This window comes from Schistocerca gregaria, chromosome 1 (genome assembly GCF_023897955.1).
Source record: "Schistocerca gregaria isolate iqSchGreg1 chromosome 1, iqSchGreg1.2, whole genome shotgun sequence".
Classification (NCBI taxonomy): Eukaryota; Metazoa; Arthropoda; class Insecta; order Orthoptera; family Acrididae; genus Schistocerca; species Schistocerca gregaria.
This window is the reverse complement of record NC_064920.1, coordinates 385,116,537-385,139,179: the sequence shown is the minus strand read 5'-3', so window position 1 is coordinate 385,139,179 and position 22,643 is coordinate 385,116,537. Positions and strand designations below refer to the sequence as shown.

At 39.4% G+C, this 22,643-nt stretch overlaps 2 protein-coding genes across 2 annotated transcripts in view; one reads left to right on the top strand and one right to left on the bottom strand.

Moving 5' to 3' along the window:
* Positions 1–7,071, bottom strand: part of LOC126348760 (protein similar-like) — a 663,779-nt gene extending 656,708 nt beyond the window's left edge. The window contains exon 1 of the mRNA XM_050002384.1: positions 6,681–7,071. Within this exon, the coding sequence (XP_049858341.1) occupies positions 6,681–6,715 (35 nt within the window). The 5' untranslated portion in view covers positions 6,716–7,071. The remainder of the gene's footprint in view (positions 1–6,680) is intronic.
* A 579-nt stretch (positions 7,072–7,650) lies between these two features.
* The window catches only part of LOC126348796 (uncharacterized), a 185,828-nt gene continuing 170,835 nt past the window's right edge, over positions 7,651–22,643 (top strand). Inside the window, exon 1 of the mRNA XM_050002385.1 lies at positions 7,651–7,748. Coding sequence (XP_049858342.1) covers positions 7,707–7,748 — 42 coding nt within the window. The 5' untranslated portion in view covers positions 7,651–7,706. The remainder of the gene's footprint in view (positions 7,749–22,643) is intronic.

The window sequence follows — 22,643 nt, the reverse complement described above, 5'->3', positions numbered from 1 at the left end:
GGAAATAAAAGAAAGGTTCAGGAGAGCTATTAAAATTTAAGGTGTTAGTATATCAATGATACGATTCGTTGATGACATTGCTATCCTGAATGAAAGTGAAGAAGAATTACATGCTCTGCTGAATGGAATGAACAGTAAAATGAGTACAGAATACGGATTGAGAGTATAAAAAAAATTTGTTAATCAATGTAACGAAAATGAAACACGCGTGGGCATGACAGAAGTCGGCCGTATTGGCGTACCAATTATATTTTCAATGGTGGTGCAAGCAAACCTATCCCTTAAACTCGTCTAATATGAATTTGACATAAATCCTTCATCAAAATCTTTAAGGAAACATGTATGTCGACAGTGTGGGAACGTGTGCTACTCAGTTAGTTTTTTGTTGTTCTACAAAGTGAAATTATTTATTAATATTAAAAGTGGTAAATATGGGCCCACTTTTATAGGTCCATGTTTCAGAAATAATTTCGTTCCAAAAATGAAGCAGGTGAAAGGGGATACAAAATCTATAAAGAGAGATTGTAGGAGTTGCTAGACGCCCAATGTAAGGCTTTAGAAACATTTTTGTCCGAGGAAAATTAGATACCACCCACAGGAAAATTAGTGAGACTTTTGGAGAAAAAGGAAGAACTGTATGAATATCAAGAGTTCATATGGAAAACAATTACTACGCAAATAAGGGAAAGCTGAAAGGTGGACGGAATATATAGGGCTATACAAGGTAGACGGACTTGACGGCAATATTATAGAAATGGAAGCGGACTCAGATGAAGGTGTTATATGATCCTGCGAGGAGAATTTGATAGACCACTGGAAGACCTACGTCGAAACACGGCCCTTGGAGTAGACGACATCCCGTCAGAACTACTGACAGCCCTGGGAGAGCCATCATTAAAAGCAATAAAAGACCCCCAGACCCGGCATCTTAGCGTCTGCCTCCCAACAAAAACATTTTTTTGGTATGTGAGTCCGTATGAGTTTTTGAAAGACTTATTTAGATTCTGCGTCTGCCCATACACTCTTCAAGAAGTGAGAATGTGCCAAATCTCTGTAAATGGGATTTGTAATTTCCATGACTGCAGCTGGAGCGGAATGTTTCTGGCTCTATGAAGTGTCTGAATGTTGGGCGTTGCGTTACTTACCATCAATTTTGTACGGGAGGCAAAGTTGATATATTGATTTCCCATTTGTTGACAGTTTGAGGAACAATGTAGCCCACAATGCCTGCCGCATTCTAAACAAATAATCCGTGTCAATCCTAATGCTCGTCCCACAGTACTGTTGCAATTCATCAATAATTCTGCCTGCCCACCCCTTTTACAATCAGAAGGTTTGTTGTTTCTCAAACTTGTCAGTTTCAACTTCCTTACCCAGTGGAGATCCTCTCCCGGACGTGAGCATCACATACCTGCTTTTTGATAATCTTATCACCACATGGCCGAGCTGCTACTACACTGTTGTATACCTTTGATTCCCCACCACACAAGAACATAGAATAACAAACACTCGCATCATTCAAGGACCGACTGAAAATTTCAAGAGCTGCACCACTTGTTTTTTCATAGTTCCTATCACAGGTACGTTCTGTTTACTTCACTGATTTACAGTTATAACAATATTTTCTCAGAATCTGGAATTCGATTATCTTTCCGGTCTCGACACCAGTCGCTGTAGCTGTAGGATTCTTAGATCTTCTAGATACTACATGAGCTTACATTATGAATAGCTACCATATTGCTATCGACAGAGCCACCAATAAATCAACATAATTTCGCCTTTGTAATACTGTAACCCACAGCACTCTATGTAAATAGTTACCGACTTTATCTTACCTTGAAGTAATGCATGTAAGGTTTTTAATTAGATGACTTTTAAAAAAACTTCCCATTCGAGCTCATAAATGATTTGTATACCATTTTATTGGGAAAATTGCAAATGTTATTGGTAGATAATAATCCGAAAAAAAATCCATACTCTCCTTAAACGCTAAGGAGAGGGCAGATGCGTAGAAAGAGAACATGAGCGCCTCTGCGAAAGGAAGCATATGTCTGATTTTTGCTAACAGCACGAACAAACTGTAAGTCAAAAAATCCAATGTGAAAAATACAAAATTTATAAATAATGTTCAGTCAATCAGAGACAGACAAGCCAAGGAATGTATTGCACATGACTAAACGTTATTTATAAATATATTTTTGACTTAGTGGTTTTTATGTATGTATTTATGTAAACTATTATTATTATTTGGGGGCCATTAGTCTTCTGACCGGATTGAGCTGTTCGCTGAGACTTCATCTCTCGTGCCAGCCTCTTTCTCACAACAGCATTTACAACCGACGTCCTTAGTTATTCGATTTATGTAGTCCAATCTTTACTAGCATAAACCTCTGTTATGGCCCCATTATTTCCTAATAGGAACATCAACTCTCATCGAGTCAAACCATTATCTACTCCACACGTTCGAAATGTACTGTCTGTCTGTTGTAACACATTGCAATTTGCAGTTGCGTTAGGCAGCCTTCATCAAACCATCCTTTACTCCTCCTGCGGTCTCTCTACCACCATCCAATTAAGGTATACTTGAAGATACTTAAGGTGATGCTTAAGAAGGGCCACTGCATAAAGATTCTTAATTATCGGTGATACGTTTTTCTTTTCAAACGGCGATTTCTGGATTGCTACCCAGCATGTGCTGATTCGTTTTAGATGTCCATAGTTGATGAGTTTGGATTTTTCTTCGCGAGTATTACCTGTATTCACAAATACATGTTGCACAGGAAATTTGCAATGTCCTTGTACAATAGCCGTCACAAACAACCTCGGCGCCAACACCCATCACATATGGGGCAGTCAATGTGATTAACGAGAAAAGTAAGTACAATAAATATTATTTCAAAGGAATACGCCATAACTGTAATTAATTTAACCCACTGTGAGGTGCCTTCATAGAAAAATGTCTGCACTTGATTGTGGAACCAATATTGTACCAAAGAGTACACCAAAGCAAATTGACAGCCACGAATGTCTTTAGTCAATAGTTCCAAATGTATGGAAATCGGGACTGTATGGAGAATGTGTAAGAGCTTCCCAGCAAAACAGTAGTGCAGAAAGAAACACTTGGCTAAATGTAGGCCCATGGGATAAATGTACTCGTTTTCATTTGACTACCCCGTATACTTTCATTGTTTGCACCATATTCTGTCCCCACCCAATCTATAAATTTTACTTCGAAAATAAATTCCTTCCAGATAATTCTTTTCACCGTATGTAATGAGTGACTACACGTAGGTCGGTGGATAAGCTTTACCGTTCCATTGACTTTAAGTGAGAAGATGCTCGAGTAAGAAGAACATGTCACGTAAAGGTCAAATAATTGTTTACTTCAGTACCGTCATCTTACTTTAAAAATGCTCATCATAATAGAGCTGAAATACATTTTCTTCTTGTACCCAATATTTGCAATATTTTTAATCTTTTTTTTTACATTTTTAATGTCCTTTTCCCAAAACGACAAAACACGCGACGTAGAGAATTTATAACAATAAAATAAATACGAACAGGTTAGATTAGACACATGCTGAGAGTCAATATCCATTGACGTAACGTATGAAGGGACTGCAGTGTTATCAAGAAGCAAAGGAAGAAAAGTGTTTGACTTGACGTCATTCTGGAACAGAACACGGTGTCGGACTGGACGAGAAAAGAAAAAGGTCGCGTCCGTTTCAAAGGATCCATTCCAGAGGAATGAGAAACGTCGCGTCCATTTGAAAGGAACCATCCCAGCAGTCACTTTAATCGATAAAGAAAACCACTGAAAATCGACATCAGAATGAGTGAACATGTGTCCAGTATGTTAACTGCTAAACCACTAGCCATGAAAAAACCGGGATCAGAGTAATAATTTCAAAGAGCGTTTGGGTCATTTTGGATGGTTTTCATACAATATGTTGAAAATCTCATTTCATTAAAAACTCTATGCTGCCCTAGGCATTGAGACAAAGTCATTGAATACGATTGCGAGTTCTTGGCGTGAGATGCTTTTTTTAAAACTGTGATACTAAAAAATATAACAGAAAAATGATTAATTTTGGTTAGAAAGTAGTGTGTTTTCAAGTTAACTGGACCTCAACAAAAACAATTTATATCTACAACAATAACTTCGTACACTATGACATATGTTAGATTCATGATTTAGCACCTGTTCTGCGTAGAACCGTATATGAACAGGGCCGACAAAAGCAAACCAATACAATCACAATCAAAAACATTTATTAAGTTTCTGCGTATACTATGTCCCTTTGCATGCCATATTCCATCTCACATGTAATAACGTAGCCTAAAATAGCTAAATGACTGACAATGTTTTCGCACATGAAATTAAGAAAGGTTGGCGAGAAAGATACATCGCATCCATGCTCTGGATAATTTACACTACATAAAGAACTATTTAATGCAGCACGTGAAAACTATGCCACACCATTGCCAATCATCCACATCCCATCTAACTCCAGCTGAAGATTTGACAAATCCGAAACGTGATAGTACTTGTTATTCATCTTTCAAATTGAAACTAATATTGCAAGCTCAGAACAGTGCTACAACGCCTTATCGGCAGACAAAAGGATCACGTCTATGAGTGAGCTTATCTAGGCAAAAAGGTAGAAAACACCCCTGAACGTCTGAAAGGCCCTAAAACACATTTATTTTTTAATATAACTTTTAGAAACATAATTCCACACAGTAACACGTAAATAAACTGTTTCGCGAATAACAAACGATAAGAAGTCGATAACTATAGGTGTGATCATGAAGATATTTATCTTATCTGTCACGAACGTCATTGGATAGCCTTATCATTCCCAACTATAGACTCTGGGTGCATAAGTAGTAGCTTCTACTCATCAAGTAGAAGAACTGGCGTCTGCCCTGTTAAATTGGCTCCACAAAAAAGTCTATTCTACCGAAGCTAGTCATTTGGCGCAACCTGGAAGTAGCTTGAGGTACGTTGTTTTCTTTTCTAATTCAAATTATAAAAACGCTTTTATGAAAACAAACTTTGATCGTTTTGTAAACAACGGGCTAGAAGTTTCATGGTTCACGATAACATGAAAAGTGAAACATCCTTACTTGCATGATCAATCACAAATGTAAGCAACACATTTTTATAAATCACTTTTATTTGTACCCTACTAGCTTGAGAAAGATTTTCTGAGGTTCATTTTTCAGTAAACTGTGAACATACCTATTTTAAATTTTACATATATTGACGAAAAGCTCTATGAGGTCTTGATAAACTGTTGTCTGTACGTTACTGGTTACTCGTCCCTTCAATTGTTCCATGACAACCTTTGCCTCTAGAAACTGAGCCCATAGTATGCATTACAAGCAAGGAAGCGAAAAATAAACTGTAGTGTTGTTAACCCTATCACAACCTTAAATCAATTTTAACTCAAGATAAAAACAAAGAAGTGAAACGGCAGGTAGATCTTTAACTAAACACGGCATAATTTTGCGCGTTCATACTTCAACATTTTCTTTCAGAAGTGAACCTCATAAACAACCACTTCTAACAGCAAAATCAATTAAGACAAAAATAGGAAGTATACAATGCTGTTGGGAAGTAAAACAGAGAACACGCTTTTACAGGCTGTTAAGTGCAAATTTACAGCACTCACTAAACAATGCATGCATAACAAATTGGGAACCGACCAGCTGGTGAATTGTCCGCCACTACCATACATACCGCACGTGATTGCGTACGGAGGTAAATATAATTACATGGAAAGTTTTACGAGATGGTAACATCCGATTGCAATATTCGTAATGATTTGTATTAGTGCTACCGATTAAGTGACCTTCTTGACCTTGTCAACTAGTAGTCTAATGAACAGCAGTGAATTTATGATTTCAAGTGCAAGAAAACAATAACACATTCTATAACGTAGTTCAGATTAAGCGAAACGAAGGTTGCCTGCAAACACGTGTAGTCTGTTCTGTGCACACAACAAAATTTTAACTTCTCCAGGTGGTGACAACAAACCATTGACAAAAACATATGTAGTAAGCAGACAATAACAATGTTTATAAAAAAGTATAATCGTAAGACACAGTCTAAGAGCCCAATATTACTCTGCATCTCCCTGACAGATTAGCTGCAGACATATGCGCTGTTCTGAACACTGTCATCGGAAAAACATTCTCTCACATATACAAGAATTAACTAAAACATCATTATTCATACTCAGTACATTACAAGGACACTTAATCAATCCAAAAAAACACGTCTCTAAGGAGCTACAAATATGATGCACTCACTATAGTAGACATATTTCAGCGAGGGAATAAGATATAGCAATTCAAAATAAAACAGGCGACCTCCAAGAATCTCTCATTAGAATGTAAAAGCTGTAGTCCAACAGGATTTGCTTCAGAAGTTAGACAGTTCACATATGTTTACTGTTAGTAAAGTTGCTTTCTCATAAGGTTATGGTAAGTTATGTATACAACACTCTCTTATCATGACAGAACCTATGCACACAATTACATCAGCTTATTAAATTCTTGTAGGCTTGATCTTTTACGGAAACGTAGAAGCCACGGAACCGGCTGCAATGTTGCGGAAATTCACGAATTGACCTACTTTAATACACGAGCAGCCATAAACAACTTGAACTTACCTCCGCTTTTCCTTGGAAGATTTCTTTTTCTCCATGACGAAGCAGTTGTACCTATGTCGTTAAGCACACAAAATTCTTCGGAAAGTTCTTAAATACGCTCTTTATTAAAACAATGCTCACAAAAAAATCACAATATACGAAAGAACGGCACACAAACACAACGCACACCAGCTGACGTCAAACTGGAAATACCGTGCTGCCCTCTGTTATTAAGCTTGTCAAGCGACGTGCCGTCCACAGCCTTCTAAAACATGAGAACCGCCACGCGTTCAATCTTTCTACAACACATGATTTTCCGGCATGTGACGACCAACTGAGACTCAGAAAATTTCATAGAAACGAATATGCATTAGGACGTAGCAATTCTGTTTCCAGAGGGACCTAAACCTACGTATTATCACCTTAACAAAGACAACTTTTCCACGTGGACGACGACACAGCTACATCATATTTGTGTATTAAGACAAATTTTTACATAAATATTTTTTTGTGTGTTCTGGATATGCTTGAAAAGATGAGACATATTGTCGCAGGTGCTTCAGCGACGATTGTCAGAAGTTGTACATGTATAAAGTTAGTAAACTTGTCAAGTACATTCGCTATCTTTTTTTTAAGTGCCCTTAATCGATTATGGCACAAATATAGTGAACTGTTAAATGGAAGATATTGACTAGCAAAAAGACAAAACAGTAGTCAGGTTGAGCTAATTGAATGTAACAGTTCTTATCAGGATGAATACCAACAAATTCGTGCGCCTAACAATATGTTAACGCAGCAACAATGCGATGTGGTATAAAATTTTACTGTGCAAACTTGCTTTTTGATACGTGGAAAATATATCATTGTATGGCGATCTTTTTATTTTAACAAATAATTAAGTTACTGATTTTAATACCTATTCCTTGGAGTAACAGAAACGTACCAGAGAACATTCAAGAGATAGTCCGTCCCACAGATCATATATAGTACACAAACGAGACAAACGCAGAACTCATTCATTGGGAAGCTGCGAACCAGCGCAGGAATATGTACGCCAACCTTCGCTACAGAAAGTCGGCCGTTTTTGGGGTAAGCAGAAGGGGAATTCTTTCATCTCGAACCATTTTAGAAAAGTGCCTCGTTATTTTCTTGTAGCGTTTATCCTTTTTCGCTTGTTGAATAAGCAATGGCCTGAACTGGTAATCGATGAAAGGCATAAGAACTAGTGCCTTGATGGTGCAGTTGCTTCTAAGGTTAAAAAAATTCACAAATAATGGTCATAGTTCTTGTCCACTTCTTCCAACTACTGCCTTATGAAATAGCAAGCAGTCTAAAGTCAAATGGCTCTGAGCACTATGGGACTCAACTGCTGTGGTCATTAGTCCCCTAGAACTTAGAACTACTTAAACCTAACTAACCTAAGGACATTACACACATCCATGCCCGAGGCAGGATTCGAACCTGCGACCGTAGCAGTCGCACGGTTCCGGACTGCTCGCCTAGAACCGCGAGACCACCGCGGCCGGCAGTCTAAAGTCGTTGTCACTGTATTGCAAATTTGTTTAGTTTTAACCAAACACTAAAATATTGTCCGTGGTTCGATTCCCGGACCATCATCTCGCGCCGTTCGCCGAAGTGGCGTCAACTAAAAAGATTTGCACCAGGCGACCGGTCTACCCGACGGGAGGACCTAGCCACACGACATTTCATTTCATTTTTACTAAAATATTGTATCATCCTGGAATTAAAATGAAAAGTGGGGGTGTATTGGGACTCAAACCTGGATCTTTGCCTTTCGCTAGAAGTGCTCTGAACAAATTTCTTTTATATACTGTGAGTTTATTATCATCTGAATGAAGAATTAAATACATCAGCTTTACAATTTAGGATTATTCCCTTCGGTCATAATTGTTTAAATGAGCTGAACATGGTTGTGGATGTCTTGGTTCAAAAGACTTTTCTGGAGCTCTCGCACTAACTTTCACTAACGATCCATTTCCAGACAGCACAAAGACTAGCTTCCATAATTTATTGCACACTTTTTTTTCACTAGCTGCTTATTTTTTATGACCCACCGTCTAATTTCTTATAGTGGGTCGTATGTTGTCACTTAGCCGCTGTGACTGGGTCCGAGGTCCGGTGTGACTGGAAGTAATACCACACCGGCTCCCGTCCTCACTCATACACTTGCCCGTGTCCCGCCACGTGGAGGCGGGCTGTATTTATTTATCAATTTGATATCTTTTTTTGTGCAGCATTAGAAAAACTTATAACTAATACAAAATCAAGTGAGATATTAATAAACAAAACGGAATTAATATTTAGAAAGAAGGAAGGGAGACAATTGAATAGAGAGGAGATAGGTATAATATTGCCTGTCACCTGCTTGTGGGCGGCTGCCCGGGTCTTGGAATGACCCTCAAGACGCTGGCCATCGCTCACCATGCCTCTAACATCTACCATCCTAAAAACTAACTTAACTAGAAGAGATTAGGATAAGTTAAAGCTAGAAACTAAGACTAAGACCTCCATGTCCAGCCTGCTAAACTATCTACGAAATACAATAGAGAGGTAACTGATTTCGTGCTTGGCTCAAAGTTGCTAATGAAAGGATTCTTGTGGTAATAGTAATAAAGGTAATGACGCTAAGGGTTTGTGTTGAGCCTACAAGGCTCCTAGTAGAGTACATCAGGCGCAAGCAACTCCCAGGCCCCGCCGACAACACGACCTGAACGGTGGTTTTCCCCGATCTACCATCATTATTCGTCGGGTTGGGCTCAAAAGAGAGGGACCACAATAAAGATTGCACAAGAGAATGTGGCAGAGCTTGGTTTAACCACACCTTGCGAGTTGTATTCCAGAATGATTGTTTCGCCATGATGGTGGATGGGCTCCGCGACCGATTAAAATCGTATATTCGATCGGGACTTGAACTCCTACAAGACACCAGTAATCTTTAACATTATACTGTCTTCGCAAAGTTTCTTTGAAGGTCTGTCTAGCAAGCTGCGTCGAGTACTTTGTGTGAATGTACAGATATTTGTGTTGATGATAACCATATTTAGGGTTCTCAACAACGTGGTTTTGAGTGAACGTCGGCGTTTCTCAGTGACTGACATTCGCGTAAGGTAAGAAACAGTAAAACCTCGGGATCTGTGTCATCATGTTCTGATATCGGTCATAGTAGCTAGTTCTGCTAGGAACGGTGGTCGAGCACTGTCAAGTTGCAAAATCGCCTTTTCATGTGTATCGCTGTATTGTGGCCTTTTGTTTTCAGTGCTCGGGTCAAATACATCAACTGCTTTCGACAGCGATCTCCTGTGATTGTTACCTTCGATTTCAGCTTCGGAAACCTCTCTTTCACCGCCATGCCGGCCATCAACGTTCTTGAAGCACTGGAACCATTCTTCGCACGTTCTTTCACTAACAGGTGATCACCAAAGATCTTACTCAATATGTTATGAGCCTCAGCCGCAGAATTCTTCATGTTGCAGTAGAAAACTAAAGCTTCCCGCAAATGACGAGAACGGGGCTTGTATGTTTGACATATTCAAACGAAAATAGCTTTAATATTTTGATAGCATTATGCTTGCAAATAAGGCTTATTGTACGACACTTACGACCTACCATCTGCACCATCAATTTCTGCAACTGTCATCTATTGCGAAATGACGGAAGCAAAGTTGTAGGACTAATAAAATTAGATCGCGTAACAGCAGTCCCAGACGGTTCGCTGAAGATTCCGTTGTTTATAGGAATAAATGGTTCAAATGGCTCTGAGCACTATGGGACTTAACATATGAGGCCATCAGTCCCCTAGACATAGAACTATTTAAACCTATCTAACATAAGGACATCACACACATCCATGCCCGAGGCAGGATTCGAACCTGCGACCGTAGCGGTCGCGCGGTTCCAGACTCAAGCGCCTAGGACCGCTCGGCCACACCGGCCGGCTACTGGAATAAACTCACCAGACGTAGAACTAGTCACCCATAGAGAAATAATAGCAAGTATCAATTAATACAGTGTAATTCCGTCCCTGGATCTGATAAAATCGTGAGTCCACAAGGTTGGCAGATATGCTGCATCGAGGTTAAGCCACTCGCTGAGGATTTCGTCACGCATTTCCACCAAATTGCGGAGAAGGAGATGTCGCTGTTTTACCCAGTGTTCCAACAGTTCCCACAGATTTTCTGTGGTGTTCAAGATGATTTTACAAGCCAATCGAGAAGTGTGTAGAAAACCAGTCACATATTCTTCCGGCCCGGCGAACTTTGCTATTGTCTTTATGTGCCTGTGTGAGCAATAGCTTCTCGTGAAGTGACCGACTCCAGATGTTCATTGCTTGAAGTTCCCGTCGCAATGTTCTCTCGCTAGCAGACTGGGGTGGACCTTCATTCACCACCTGCAGCAATACCTGTCAGGTTTGGAAATGATTTTGATTCACACGCTGGGCAACGCGTCTCCGGCCATTTTCAGTTAGAATCTTTTTCCGGCCGCAATTCTGACGTCGTGTATCATGACCATATGTGTTACACCACTGCTTGTAGACACGTTGAACAGCCCTCCGCGAAACGCCAACAAATCCAGCAACTTAACATCCGTGTGGCAATGGCACAGTGCCTTTTTGCCACGCTGTCACTTCCTTACATTCATGCACGTTTACGTAGAACATTCGCTTGAAACAAAGATGTCTCACTGCCCGCTGCTGCTTTCTGCTCGCGTAGAGGCAGTGCGAGCAGTTCAGCCCGTGACTCGATCGCTGCGACATCTTTAAGGGCTTAACGATTCATCTGTTCGTGCGCATCGCGATGATTAATTTTTTGCTGGGTAAGCTTACTTCGCCATTAGATGACTGTAAAAATATTTAGAACTATTTCAACGATATTTGTAATTTATTGACTATATATGTGGATAAATGTAAGAGAATACGACAAAGAGAATTAAAAAATTGGCCAAATGCAACTAGCACTCGCAAACTTAATTACGTATGTGAAAAGTATATAGTTCATCCATCCCGGGAATCGAGACGCCGTTTTGATTATTTTCTCTGTGCCTCCTATCTGTAATACCTATTGTCAAACTCACGGCTGAAGAGCGGCATACTCTGCTGCTGACAGCCCGCCTTTGTATAAGGTGACAAAAATAATAATAAAGAAAAAAAGGAATCGAGATTCACAACACTTTTTTTTTTACTGTTAATCGAAATCGATACAGGCAAGATACTGATCCAGAGAATTCCATGGCCGTATCAAAATCTCTACAGTAACCGCAGAAACTAGCCTGGACATACAAAAGGAAGCGGTATATACATACAGAATATTTAATAAAACTTTTTTATGTACTTACTAAAAAGTAACAAAAACTTACATTTTACACGTGCGTGGAGTAATGATCGTCTACCATGCTTTTGACGGATTATGAATATGAATGCTCAAATGGCAAAATATATTTTTATGTATTATAATTTTTTTTACTTTATCTGTACTGCGAAACCCAGCTTCTTGCCGAATTTCATGATTCTAGGTCAACGGAAAGTATCCTGTAGTTTTTGATGAGTGAGTCTGCGATTATCAAATATGTGACAGAATGACCAAATCTTTTGATTGCGTTGACTTACAAGCTTGCAGTTTTTTTGCATCGCCAAGAGAACATAGGTTTCAATATGTGACACAAATCTGAACTTGACACGCCAACCTGTTCCGGAGAAAAAGAGGTCTTAAAAATTGGACAGACAGAAGAGCAAAAAGAAAGACAAAAATGTTTGTTCGTGTGCTATAACTAATTTTCGGATTTTTCCTTTTCTTGTACTGTGAAACTTCGTAGAATTTCACGATTCTAAGTAAACGGGAAGCACGCTTTAGGTTTTGATGAGTGCTTTCGCGAGTATTAAAATATGTAACATAAACGCCCGTATCTTTTGATTGCGTTAGCTTAGAAGCTTACCATTTTTACATCGCCAAGGGGCCGTGGAGCTTAGTAACTGACATAAATTTTTCTGAGAAAAAGAGTTCTTAAGAGTCGTGCACACAAACGGACAACGAAGAGGTCCTATAAGGGTTCTGTTTTTACAGATTGAGGAACGAACCCCTAAAAATTAGATTAAAGGAATGATGTATAAAATTCTACAAGCAATATTACCAAGCGATGGGAACAGAACGAACATCTGAAATCAGTAATAGTGAGTAGTAGACTTACATAGTTGCGAGAATTCTGAAAAAGTACAGTGTAATTTTGGGACAGAATTTTCCACTTAGTCAAATGTCCGGTATCTTTGAATATGGATATTGTTGTAGTCTTGAGTCCTAAGGCTGGTATACTGCAACTGTCCACCCAGTATAGTCTAACCAGTGCGAGCCTCTTTACCTCCGAATAACTAATGCAACCTACAGCCATTCGAACCTGCTTATTGTACTCATCTTTTGGTCTCCCTTTAACAGTACCTTAAAATGAAAAAGGAAGGATGATTAGAGAGTTTAGGGTCCCATCGACAGCACGATGATTAGACACGGAGCACAAGCTCAGGGTACGAAAGGATGGGGAAGGAAATCAGCCGTACCAGAGCGATTCAGGGAAAACCTAAATTTGGAGGGCCAGACTGGGATTTGGATCGTCGTCCTCCCGAATGCGAGTCCGATGTGCTAACCACCGCGCCTCCTAGCCCGGTTGCATTTAAGTGTATCCTATCAACCGATCCCTGCATTTAGTCAAGTTGTGCCATAAATTTCTTTTTCTCCATTTCTATTCAGCGCTTCTTCCTTAGTTACTCGACCTATCCATCTAGTCTTCAGCATTCTTCTATAGCATCACATTTCAAAAGCTTTTGTTCCCTTCTTCTAGTCTGACAAGAAGAAGGAATAGGTTGATAGGAGCATTATGAGGCAGCAAGAGATCAGCAACTTAGTACTGGAGGGTAGTGTGGGAAGAAAATATCGTAGAGGGAAACCAAGAGATGAATACAGTAACCAGATTCAGAAGGATGTAGGTTGCACTAATTATTCAGAGATGAAGAGGGTTGCACAAAATAGAGCAGCATGAAGAGCTGCATCAAACCAGTCTCCGTCCTGAGGACCACAACAACAACAATAACAACAACAACAACAAATACTGTTCTCTTCTTGTCTGAACCGCTTATCGCACAGATTTCACTGCTGTAGAAGGCTGCGCTTCAAACAAATACCTTCAGAAAAGTTTAATTTTGTATAAGATGCTAACAAATCCCATCTTTTAGAAATATTTCTCTTGCTATGACCTCCTTCGGCATCCATCAATTATTTTTCTGCCCCAGCCAAGCTGAGATGCTACCTTTAGTGTTTCTAATTTCTAGTCTTTTACTTAATTCGGCCACATTCGATTACCCTTGCCTGATATTTGTTTAAGTTCATCTTATAACTCCTTTTCAAGCACCTATCCATTCCGCCCAACTGCTCTTCCATGTCCTTTGTCATCTTTGAGAGAATTACAGAATCATCGACAATCCTCAAAGATTTTATTTCTTTTCCCTGAACTTTACTCCACTTTCCAAATTTCGCGTCGGTTTCCTTCACTGCTTGATCATGGTCCAGGTTCATTAACATCGGGGAGAAGCTACAACGAACTTGTCTCATCCCCTTCTCAATTAGTGCTTCAGTATCATGTCTTTCGATTGTTATAACTGCAGTCTGTTTTCTCAAAAAATCGTAATCTTTCTCTGTATGTATTGTATCTCTCTACGTAAAAAAATTGAAAAGGGTGTAGTCCAGTCAACATTTCAAAAACTTCCACCAAATCTACAAAAGCTGTAAACATAGATTTGCCTTTCCTTAACCCATCTTCTGAGATAAGTCGTAGGATCAGTATTGCCTCGCGTGATTTTATATTTTTCCGGAACCCAAACTGATCTTCTCCAAGGACAGCTTCTACCAGTTTTTCCAGCTTGCTGTAAATAATTCGTGTCAGCATTTTTCAAGCACGACTTATTAAACCGATAGTCTGTTAATATTCACATTTATCAGCACCTGCTTTCGTTGAGATTGAAATTACTGTCTACATTTTTGTTAAGTCTGGGAGTATCATTCAATCTCTTCACCATCTGCAGAGCTAGTTGCCATATAAACTTGTACTTCTGAGGTGTGTGTGTGTGTGTGTGTGTGTGTGTGTGTGTGATAATGCGTCCACTCTGCTGGCTGCAATAGCTTACTGACATTATTATTTTCTTGTTTTTGTTAGACCAGCTTCTGCAGTTTCCTGTTGAATTTTGAATTTACCCACCTCATCAGAATTACTGTTCTTCCTCCCATGGAAATTCACTAACTCACGTTGCATCTAACTTTAGCCTGTCCATTTCCCTTTTCTAATCCAAGGTTCCAAAAGGGACCTAACATTGCACGCTTCGACCCGTAGAATGCCAGTTTTGTTTTTCCCGATGACGACGTCCCCCTGAGTAGCCGATGCCAGGTAATCCGAATGAGTACTATTCTACCCAACAGGATGCCATCATAATTTAATCATACAGTAGAGCAGCATGTCTACTGCTGTAGTTTCCCCTGCTCTCAGCCGTTCGCAGTGCCAGCACAGCAAGGCCATGTTGCTTATTGTTACAACACCAGATCAATCATTCAGACTGTTGCCGCCGCAACTACTGAAAAGTCCGCTGCATCTTCACACTAATTCGATAAGTGTCCTAGTTGTCCTTTTCAGAAGCCGAGTATCAATGTTGACCGTGCTACTCGCTGGAATCCAGTCGACATCCTGACTGTGAGACAGCTACGGCCACGTGCGTTCTTTATTGAACTAACTCTTGCAGAACTATCGTTACTGCTAGGTACGAGATTAATGATAGCCTGCCTTCGTAAAATATGTTGTTAACGCGGACTTCTGCTCGGCTTGGAGTTTTCCGTTTCGAATCTTGGTAGTCCAGGAAGTTTTTGTTGCCAGTATTTGGACAGCAAGGCGATATGAGATGGATATACGCAATTCCTAACTTTGCTCCAAGTACCTGGTTTAAATTCGGATCCTCTCTGCAGCATTTCATGACGCGAAGAAATTTGAGTGTGTCGATGGTAATCCGGCCATCAGATGAGGACTCGATGCGTTTTTAGTGGGCTAGTTTCCGATCTTGCATCGACTTTTACCCTCTCCTTCATAAACGTAATAAAAACTACGTCCTTCTCAATCCAGTCATAAATTTCGTTCGTTGCCCCCATACGATTGTACTTGAGCTAAAAGGTGTTGGCTCTGAGTTAAATGCTTTTCGTGAGTTGAGAAATATTACACCTTTCTGACTGCCTTGATCCATGGCTTTCAGGATGTCATGGCGATCGCACTGTAATCAATAACTATTTTGGCGATTTCTGAGACTTTTTCCACTTCGCGTATTCAAATTTTTATTGTAATACAGGCTTATGCTGTCGTTTTTTACAACTGGTTGGGTGGAGCTGTGACTGCATATCGAGTGTGGTGCTTAAATAAGTTCCGAATGTCTACATATCTTCTGGTTATTTAATAAGCTAATTCGAGCCATTCCATCGCAAGTGTTGCGGAACTCTCGATTTTCGTCTGTTGTAGATATCCTCTAACCGGTCCAGACATGTGATCATGGCTGAGAGTTATATTTAGCTTCGACGGGTCATGCAGCGAACCCTTCCAGAACAAGTTATCAGTATTCAGTCGTAAAAGAACCGAATACGGTCGTCATTTTCACGAAACACAATGACCTGTCCCGAGAATATGGCCCTTTTTTTTCGGACGGTGGGCTGGGAAATAATTGTCACAGAGTTTGTCCTCCTCCCCAAAAATTTAAGTATGTAACACCCTCTTCGACACAGTAGCAAATCTAAGCGTATAACACATTCTACGGCTCGGTAACTAAGTGCCATATATCTGAAAGTCATTGTGTGCATTTAGTTAGTCTTAGAAAGCTAAATAGCTAAGTGCTGTCACTGAACTGGTTTACAGAAATAAAGTTACGCCGCAATTGTGACTAATTGTAGAAGTGAATCACTCCCAATTCTCTTCGTCCCTGACGATTTCGAAGTTGATAGGAAGTTATGTTCTAACAATTTCCTTTCCAAATGTAAATTGCTCAAGAGGTGTTGCACACACTTCGAAAACGACATAGTGTAACTGAATCATTCTTAACAATCGGGTACTGTTAAAATGAGCTGTGACTGTTTCATGTCATTTCTGGGATTCCTCATTTTATTGTTTTTAGAACAGTGGAGGTACACTGCATATCATTTATGCGGCTGTGAAATCCTCTCTTACTAACTGTTGGAGTTTGAAACTTTATTATTTTTTAAACTCATGCTCAGAAGTTTCAAGTTGCTATCTGAGAAATGGGTAAATATGTAAATTCAGTGCAGGACAACAGAACTATGTGAAAACTTATTTTTGAACGGAAATACGTGAAGCTCACGCTACGCGACACGAAATTCATACTAGCCAGTACACCAAACAATCTGTTTTCAACGGAATTTTCATATGCCATCTGACTGCGAAACGAAATGACTCAGATTAAAATGTTGACTGAATATTGCTAAACTTTATCTTTCGTCTTGAAAACAATCACTGTACCAAATTGTAATTACACAGCATATAAAAATTACAATTAACGCGTCTGACTTTCTGATAAAACTACTTGAAAATTTTCGAGACAGCACTTTACTGAAATCTTCAGCTGGTTTTAAGGCTCTGAACTGATATGATATTATTTTTACAAATATGTCTTACAGTAGGCGTGAAATTTGATTGTAATTAAATTTATTGGCCTATCTGTACGCACGGAACACTTACCTGCTCTGCAGCTTGTTTCTATTAAGAATAATGATGTGACTGTCAAAAATCAAATTTCGCTTGCCGTACTTGTTGTGTGCAACGCAAGACGGTTTTCTTACCAATTTTCATAAAATGCTTATCAATGCGAGTGTGCAAACAGAGCCATGAAAGTAAAAATGAAAATGGGGAACTAATCTTAACGACTGGTAAACGTGAACAGACTCCAAATTTAAATAAACTTCATTAATCCGTGACAAGATTGTACCTCTTCATAGAGTTCTCTCACCTAAGCAAGTTAGCAAAACTACTTCTTAATTACTCTCCAGTGTGCAGTTGCCTTCCTTGACACTTGTTTCCACTATAAGGCAATACCACATGCTGCATTATGAAATTAGTACAGCAACTTCAACCATACGCGGTGTTCCAACACTACTTATTGTCTTTGTTCTCGTTTATCAGTCGTTAAGATTAATTCTCCATTTTTATTTTTACTTTTATGACTCTGCTTGCACACTCTCGAGTTGTGTACTGAAAAGCATTTGATGAAAAGCTTCACAGTTAAAAACGGGATTACCTTCAAAGTTGCCTTTTATCAATCTCCCATTAATATAATCTCATTTGGTCTATATGTTTCCTCGAAACATATTATTACAAAATCATTTCTTAAATAATGCTACCTTCACTACAGGGCAGGTCACCTCCCATACTTTTCAAACGAAGTACATCGCCTGAATGTCTAAAGCACACTGACCCTGATACTCTCTGACTTACTCTGACCACCATATCTGGTCTCAAACACAGTCTTACAAAGAATATGATTATATCGATACTAGAGAGATCGGGTATATTTATCAAATTCGCAACATTATTCATATTTATTTAATTTTACAATTAAAATCATCATGGCAAATAGGACAGCTCTCTTTCGTCACCTCTCCCCTAGTAAAGAAGAATTTTGCAGAACTGTTTCTGCTGATGCGCTGGCAGGAGACACTAAAAACAAAATCACAAAAGCATGGTACAAAATGTGTGGTTACAAATACCTGGGCTGGGTGACGATGAAAACAAAATACCAGCGAACAGGTACAAAGAGATATAAATAATTTAAATAAGTTGAAATACAAGTAGCAGTACACACATGTAAACGAAGACATGGCATTACAAGATGCTTGCTGTAGTAAATCTTTATTCTAGTTAATTCAAATACAATGGCATAAATACATACAAGTGGCTGGTTGCCGTATTTTTTCAGTGAAATATCATTATCCACGGCCACGGAGCTCAACAGTCCAAATAAAATGGACAAATTGTTATAAATACATACAGTTTTACAATAACGGACCAAGCATTATAAAGCCATTACAGCTAGGTGTACAAATGCTTAAAATAAACCTCTAAGGAAAGTAAGAGTTCCTGTCAGTTCAGATGCAGTAAGAAAGATACACACATTTCATGCAACGTGGTACAAGATTTTACGAAACTGTTGTAATTGTTTGCTCAAATGTTTAAGGAAATGTTATGAAGATAAGTAAATATTCTTGTTAGCTCAAATAAAGCAAGGAAGATACACATACGAGGGCTGGAACTTTAATAGTGGCAACTATTTATTTACAACTCGTACAAAAGAGATACGTATTTCAAAGTTTTACTGACCTTCAGAGTAGTCACCAGCATTGTGTATAACCCGTTGCCAGCGATGTGGAAGTCGGATACTCTTAGCAGTGCCATTTGTGTTGACAGTTCGAGCGGCGCGGTGTATTGCCCGACGAATTTGTAGCAGTTCTGAAGAGAATGCCGTGAAGTGTTTCCTTCAGTTTAGGAATCGAGTTGAACTCACGAGGGCTTAAGTCAGGGGAGTGCAGTAGATGGTATAGCACTTAGCAGCCCATCAGTCAAACAAAACAGTAACAGCTTGCACTGTATGTGTTTGAGCATTGTCCTAAAAAATGATGGTCAGGTCCTGCAGAAAATGTCATCACTTCTGTCTCTAAGCTGGTTGTAGGTTGTGTTCCAAAAATGAACAGCATAGAGACAGAAGTGATGACACTTTTTGCAGGACATATCCATCATTTTGCAGAACAGTGCTCAAGCACGTACAGTGCAATCTATTACTGATGTGTTTCACTGATGGGGCTGCTAAGTGCTATACCACCTACTGCACTCCCCTGACTTAAGCCCTTTTATCTTCGAATTCACTGGTATCATTACGACTACAAAACCGTTGTCATTCTTGGTGATGCAGGAGTAACATGTTCATTATATCTTCACTAATAAGCTGCCAGCTCCTGAAAATTCAAAGATCAGATGTTGATCACAGAATTGCTCTATTATCTGTTGAGTTAATCCTACATAAAGACGTACACACAGATTGGTTCTTGTTCCAGCGATTATAGAGTGTTCCTATAAAGTTAATATTAAACCTCATAGAACTTCATTTCTGAGACAAAAATCTCCCATGACCCCTCATTGACTGGCTGAAATAATAACCTATGAAAACTTCCACATACATCATCACTATCGAAATAACACCTTCTATTCCTCGTTTCTTGAAATACTTATTCTTAAAAAACATATCTTCACCTAGATACACATCATAATAAACACATATTATTCCATCATTTCTGCTCAGTGTTTATAACATTTACATTGTTGCACAATATCAGCATCTTATTTCATAACACAAATACAACTACATCATAAACACATCATTTCTTACCTTTTGGTCTCAGTATTTTTTACTTAAATGTCGTACTACACACTGTCTCTTCACTCTTTACACTGTGTCCAGTGGTGTGCAGTATACATATTCATTTGAAGCGTAAAGGTCATTGCTCAGTATTAAGTGTAGTCAATAGCTGAGGATTGTTAGCTTCACATAACTATTTCCAGATATCTCAAAATGGCATGAATACAGTAGACTTCTAAAACACCATTCAAAAACCACCACAAGTTCATAGTAAATTACATTTATCTCCAGTTCCAAAAAAATTTCTTGCAGCGGAAGGTCAACCAGTTTCAAAACTTAGTTCACTATATTACGCTAGGATAGTAGGAGAAAAGTAGAAGTCGAGTGCACCGTGGATTAAAAGGAATAATAATACTTAGGTTGAGGAGGCATCAGTCGCCACCTGATGTACCCCTCATAGAGAAATGGGTACTGTACCTGCTTTACTCATTTTTCATTAACATGACGTGGACTGTTGTAAGAACTCATGGCAGATTCAGTGACAGCTTGAGCTAACAGGACTGGATCTCTGTCTTTACTCTTTGCCTGTATACGAGTAGAATAGCATAACGTGGAACGAAAAGCTTCGTATGTTCCTTGACTCTATATACACACAGAAAATTTCGTATGGTACCAGGTTTGTTGACAAAGACTTCAGAATGTGATTGTAAGATATTGAATAATTCTTGCCTATCTGCTTCAGAAGCATCCTCTGCACTATCTGCTTAATCACATATAATTTCAGATATCGAAAGACTGTTTCAGTTCCTGAGAAGTACTCGTATTTGCTTTATGATCAATAGCTTCAGTGGAAGGTTGTGATTTAAAGGAAAATAAATATTTCAAACGCTGATGTCTTCTTTCAGTTTTGTGATCTTATTCTCGAATTGCAAACACATTAACTTCCCATCGACTAGAGCTTTCGCCTGAGCAACATTCAAATTTAGAATGACCGTGTATTCAGTCAAGATATCAACGACACCGAATGTCATTTGTGTAGTGGCACAATTAAGACGTTAGCAGAGAAGTGATGGCTTTGGCACCTGATCTGCACAATTCCCTCAATTTTGGTTCGTTGCAATGAAAATGTTGGACTAACAGTTGACCTCTGACATTTACTGAAAGCTGCATCACTGATAATCGAAACAGGACTACCCGAGTCTAATACCACTGACAAAGAAACCTGTCCAACATAAACTGACATTATAGGATGGATTAAGAGCCGCGCGGAGTGACTGCGCGGTTAGAGGCGCCATGTCGCTAACTGCGCGGCCTCTCCCGTCGGAGGTTCGAGTCCTCCCTCGGGCATGGATGTGTCTGGTGTTCTTACCATAAGTTAGTTTAAGTCACTTTAAGTAGTGAAACGTCCTGGCAGATAACAACTGTCTCCCGGACCGAGACTCGAACTCTGGACCTTTGCCTTCCGCGGGCAAGTGCTCTACCAACTGATCTACCCAAGCACGACTCACATCCCGTCCTCACAGCTTTACTTCTGCCAGTATCTTGCCACCTACATTCCAAACTTTACTGAAGCTCTCCTGCGAACCCTGCAGAAGTAGCACTCCTGAAAGAAAGGATATTGCGGAGACGTGTCTTAGCCACAGCCTGGGGGATGTTTCCAGAATGAGAACTGGAACTTTAAGTATTGTGTAAGTCTAGGAACTGATGACCTGAGCAGTTTGGTCCCTTAGGAATTCACAGACATTTGAACATTTGATGGGTTAAGATGTTCGGATTGTCTACCTTCTCTTCCAACAAGATATCTCTAATATCAGCAAACTGGACAAAATTTATTCGTCTCTCTGAATCCATATCACAATTTTTTTCCTAAGGAAGTATCACTAAAATCCAAAATCATTTGTTATGCCGTGTACTGTTAGTGGATGTACATCTGTTTCACATTCACTGTACTTATTTGACCAAGACTTGTAATTAGTTACCCAGTCAAAAATATTGATTTCCCTTAAGTTTAATGCCTGGTGCTCAACAGTCTCTATATTAACCGGATTATGATCGGTTTCTCATAACATCTGTTTCTCATTTTGATTACTAACAGGCTCACACTGTTCATTTTGTTCACTAATGTATTATTTTTATGGTATGACTGGAGACGTTTTCTGTGTTGACAAACGAGTCGTTTGCCGCATGAGCCATCAGTCGTCTCTGTGATGGCCCGTCGTCTAACATTATCACGAGAATTAGATGGTCTGATTTCAAGTACTTTAGCACGTTGTTCAGGACTAAAATTTCTACGATCCTCCTCTCCTGATTATTTCTTTCGTAATAGCTGTTGTTGCACCTGAGGTCTAGAGTTAGCGTCTTTAATTAGTAATCGAATCGTCCTCGCTCCCGGGTTCGAACACCGTCACCGCTTAAGTTTTGAATAAATGACTTCCGGCATTAGAAGCCACCCTCATTTGCCAACGGTCTTGTCAAAGAGGGCGGAGGAGTCACAGAGGTTTAGGGAACGCTCTTGTCCTTGGGCTGAGAAAATGCCCCTA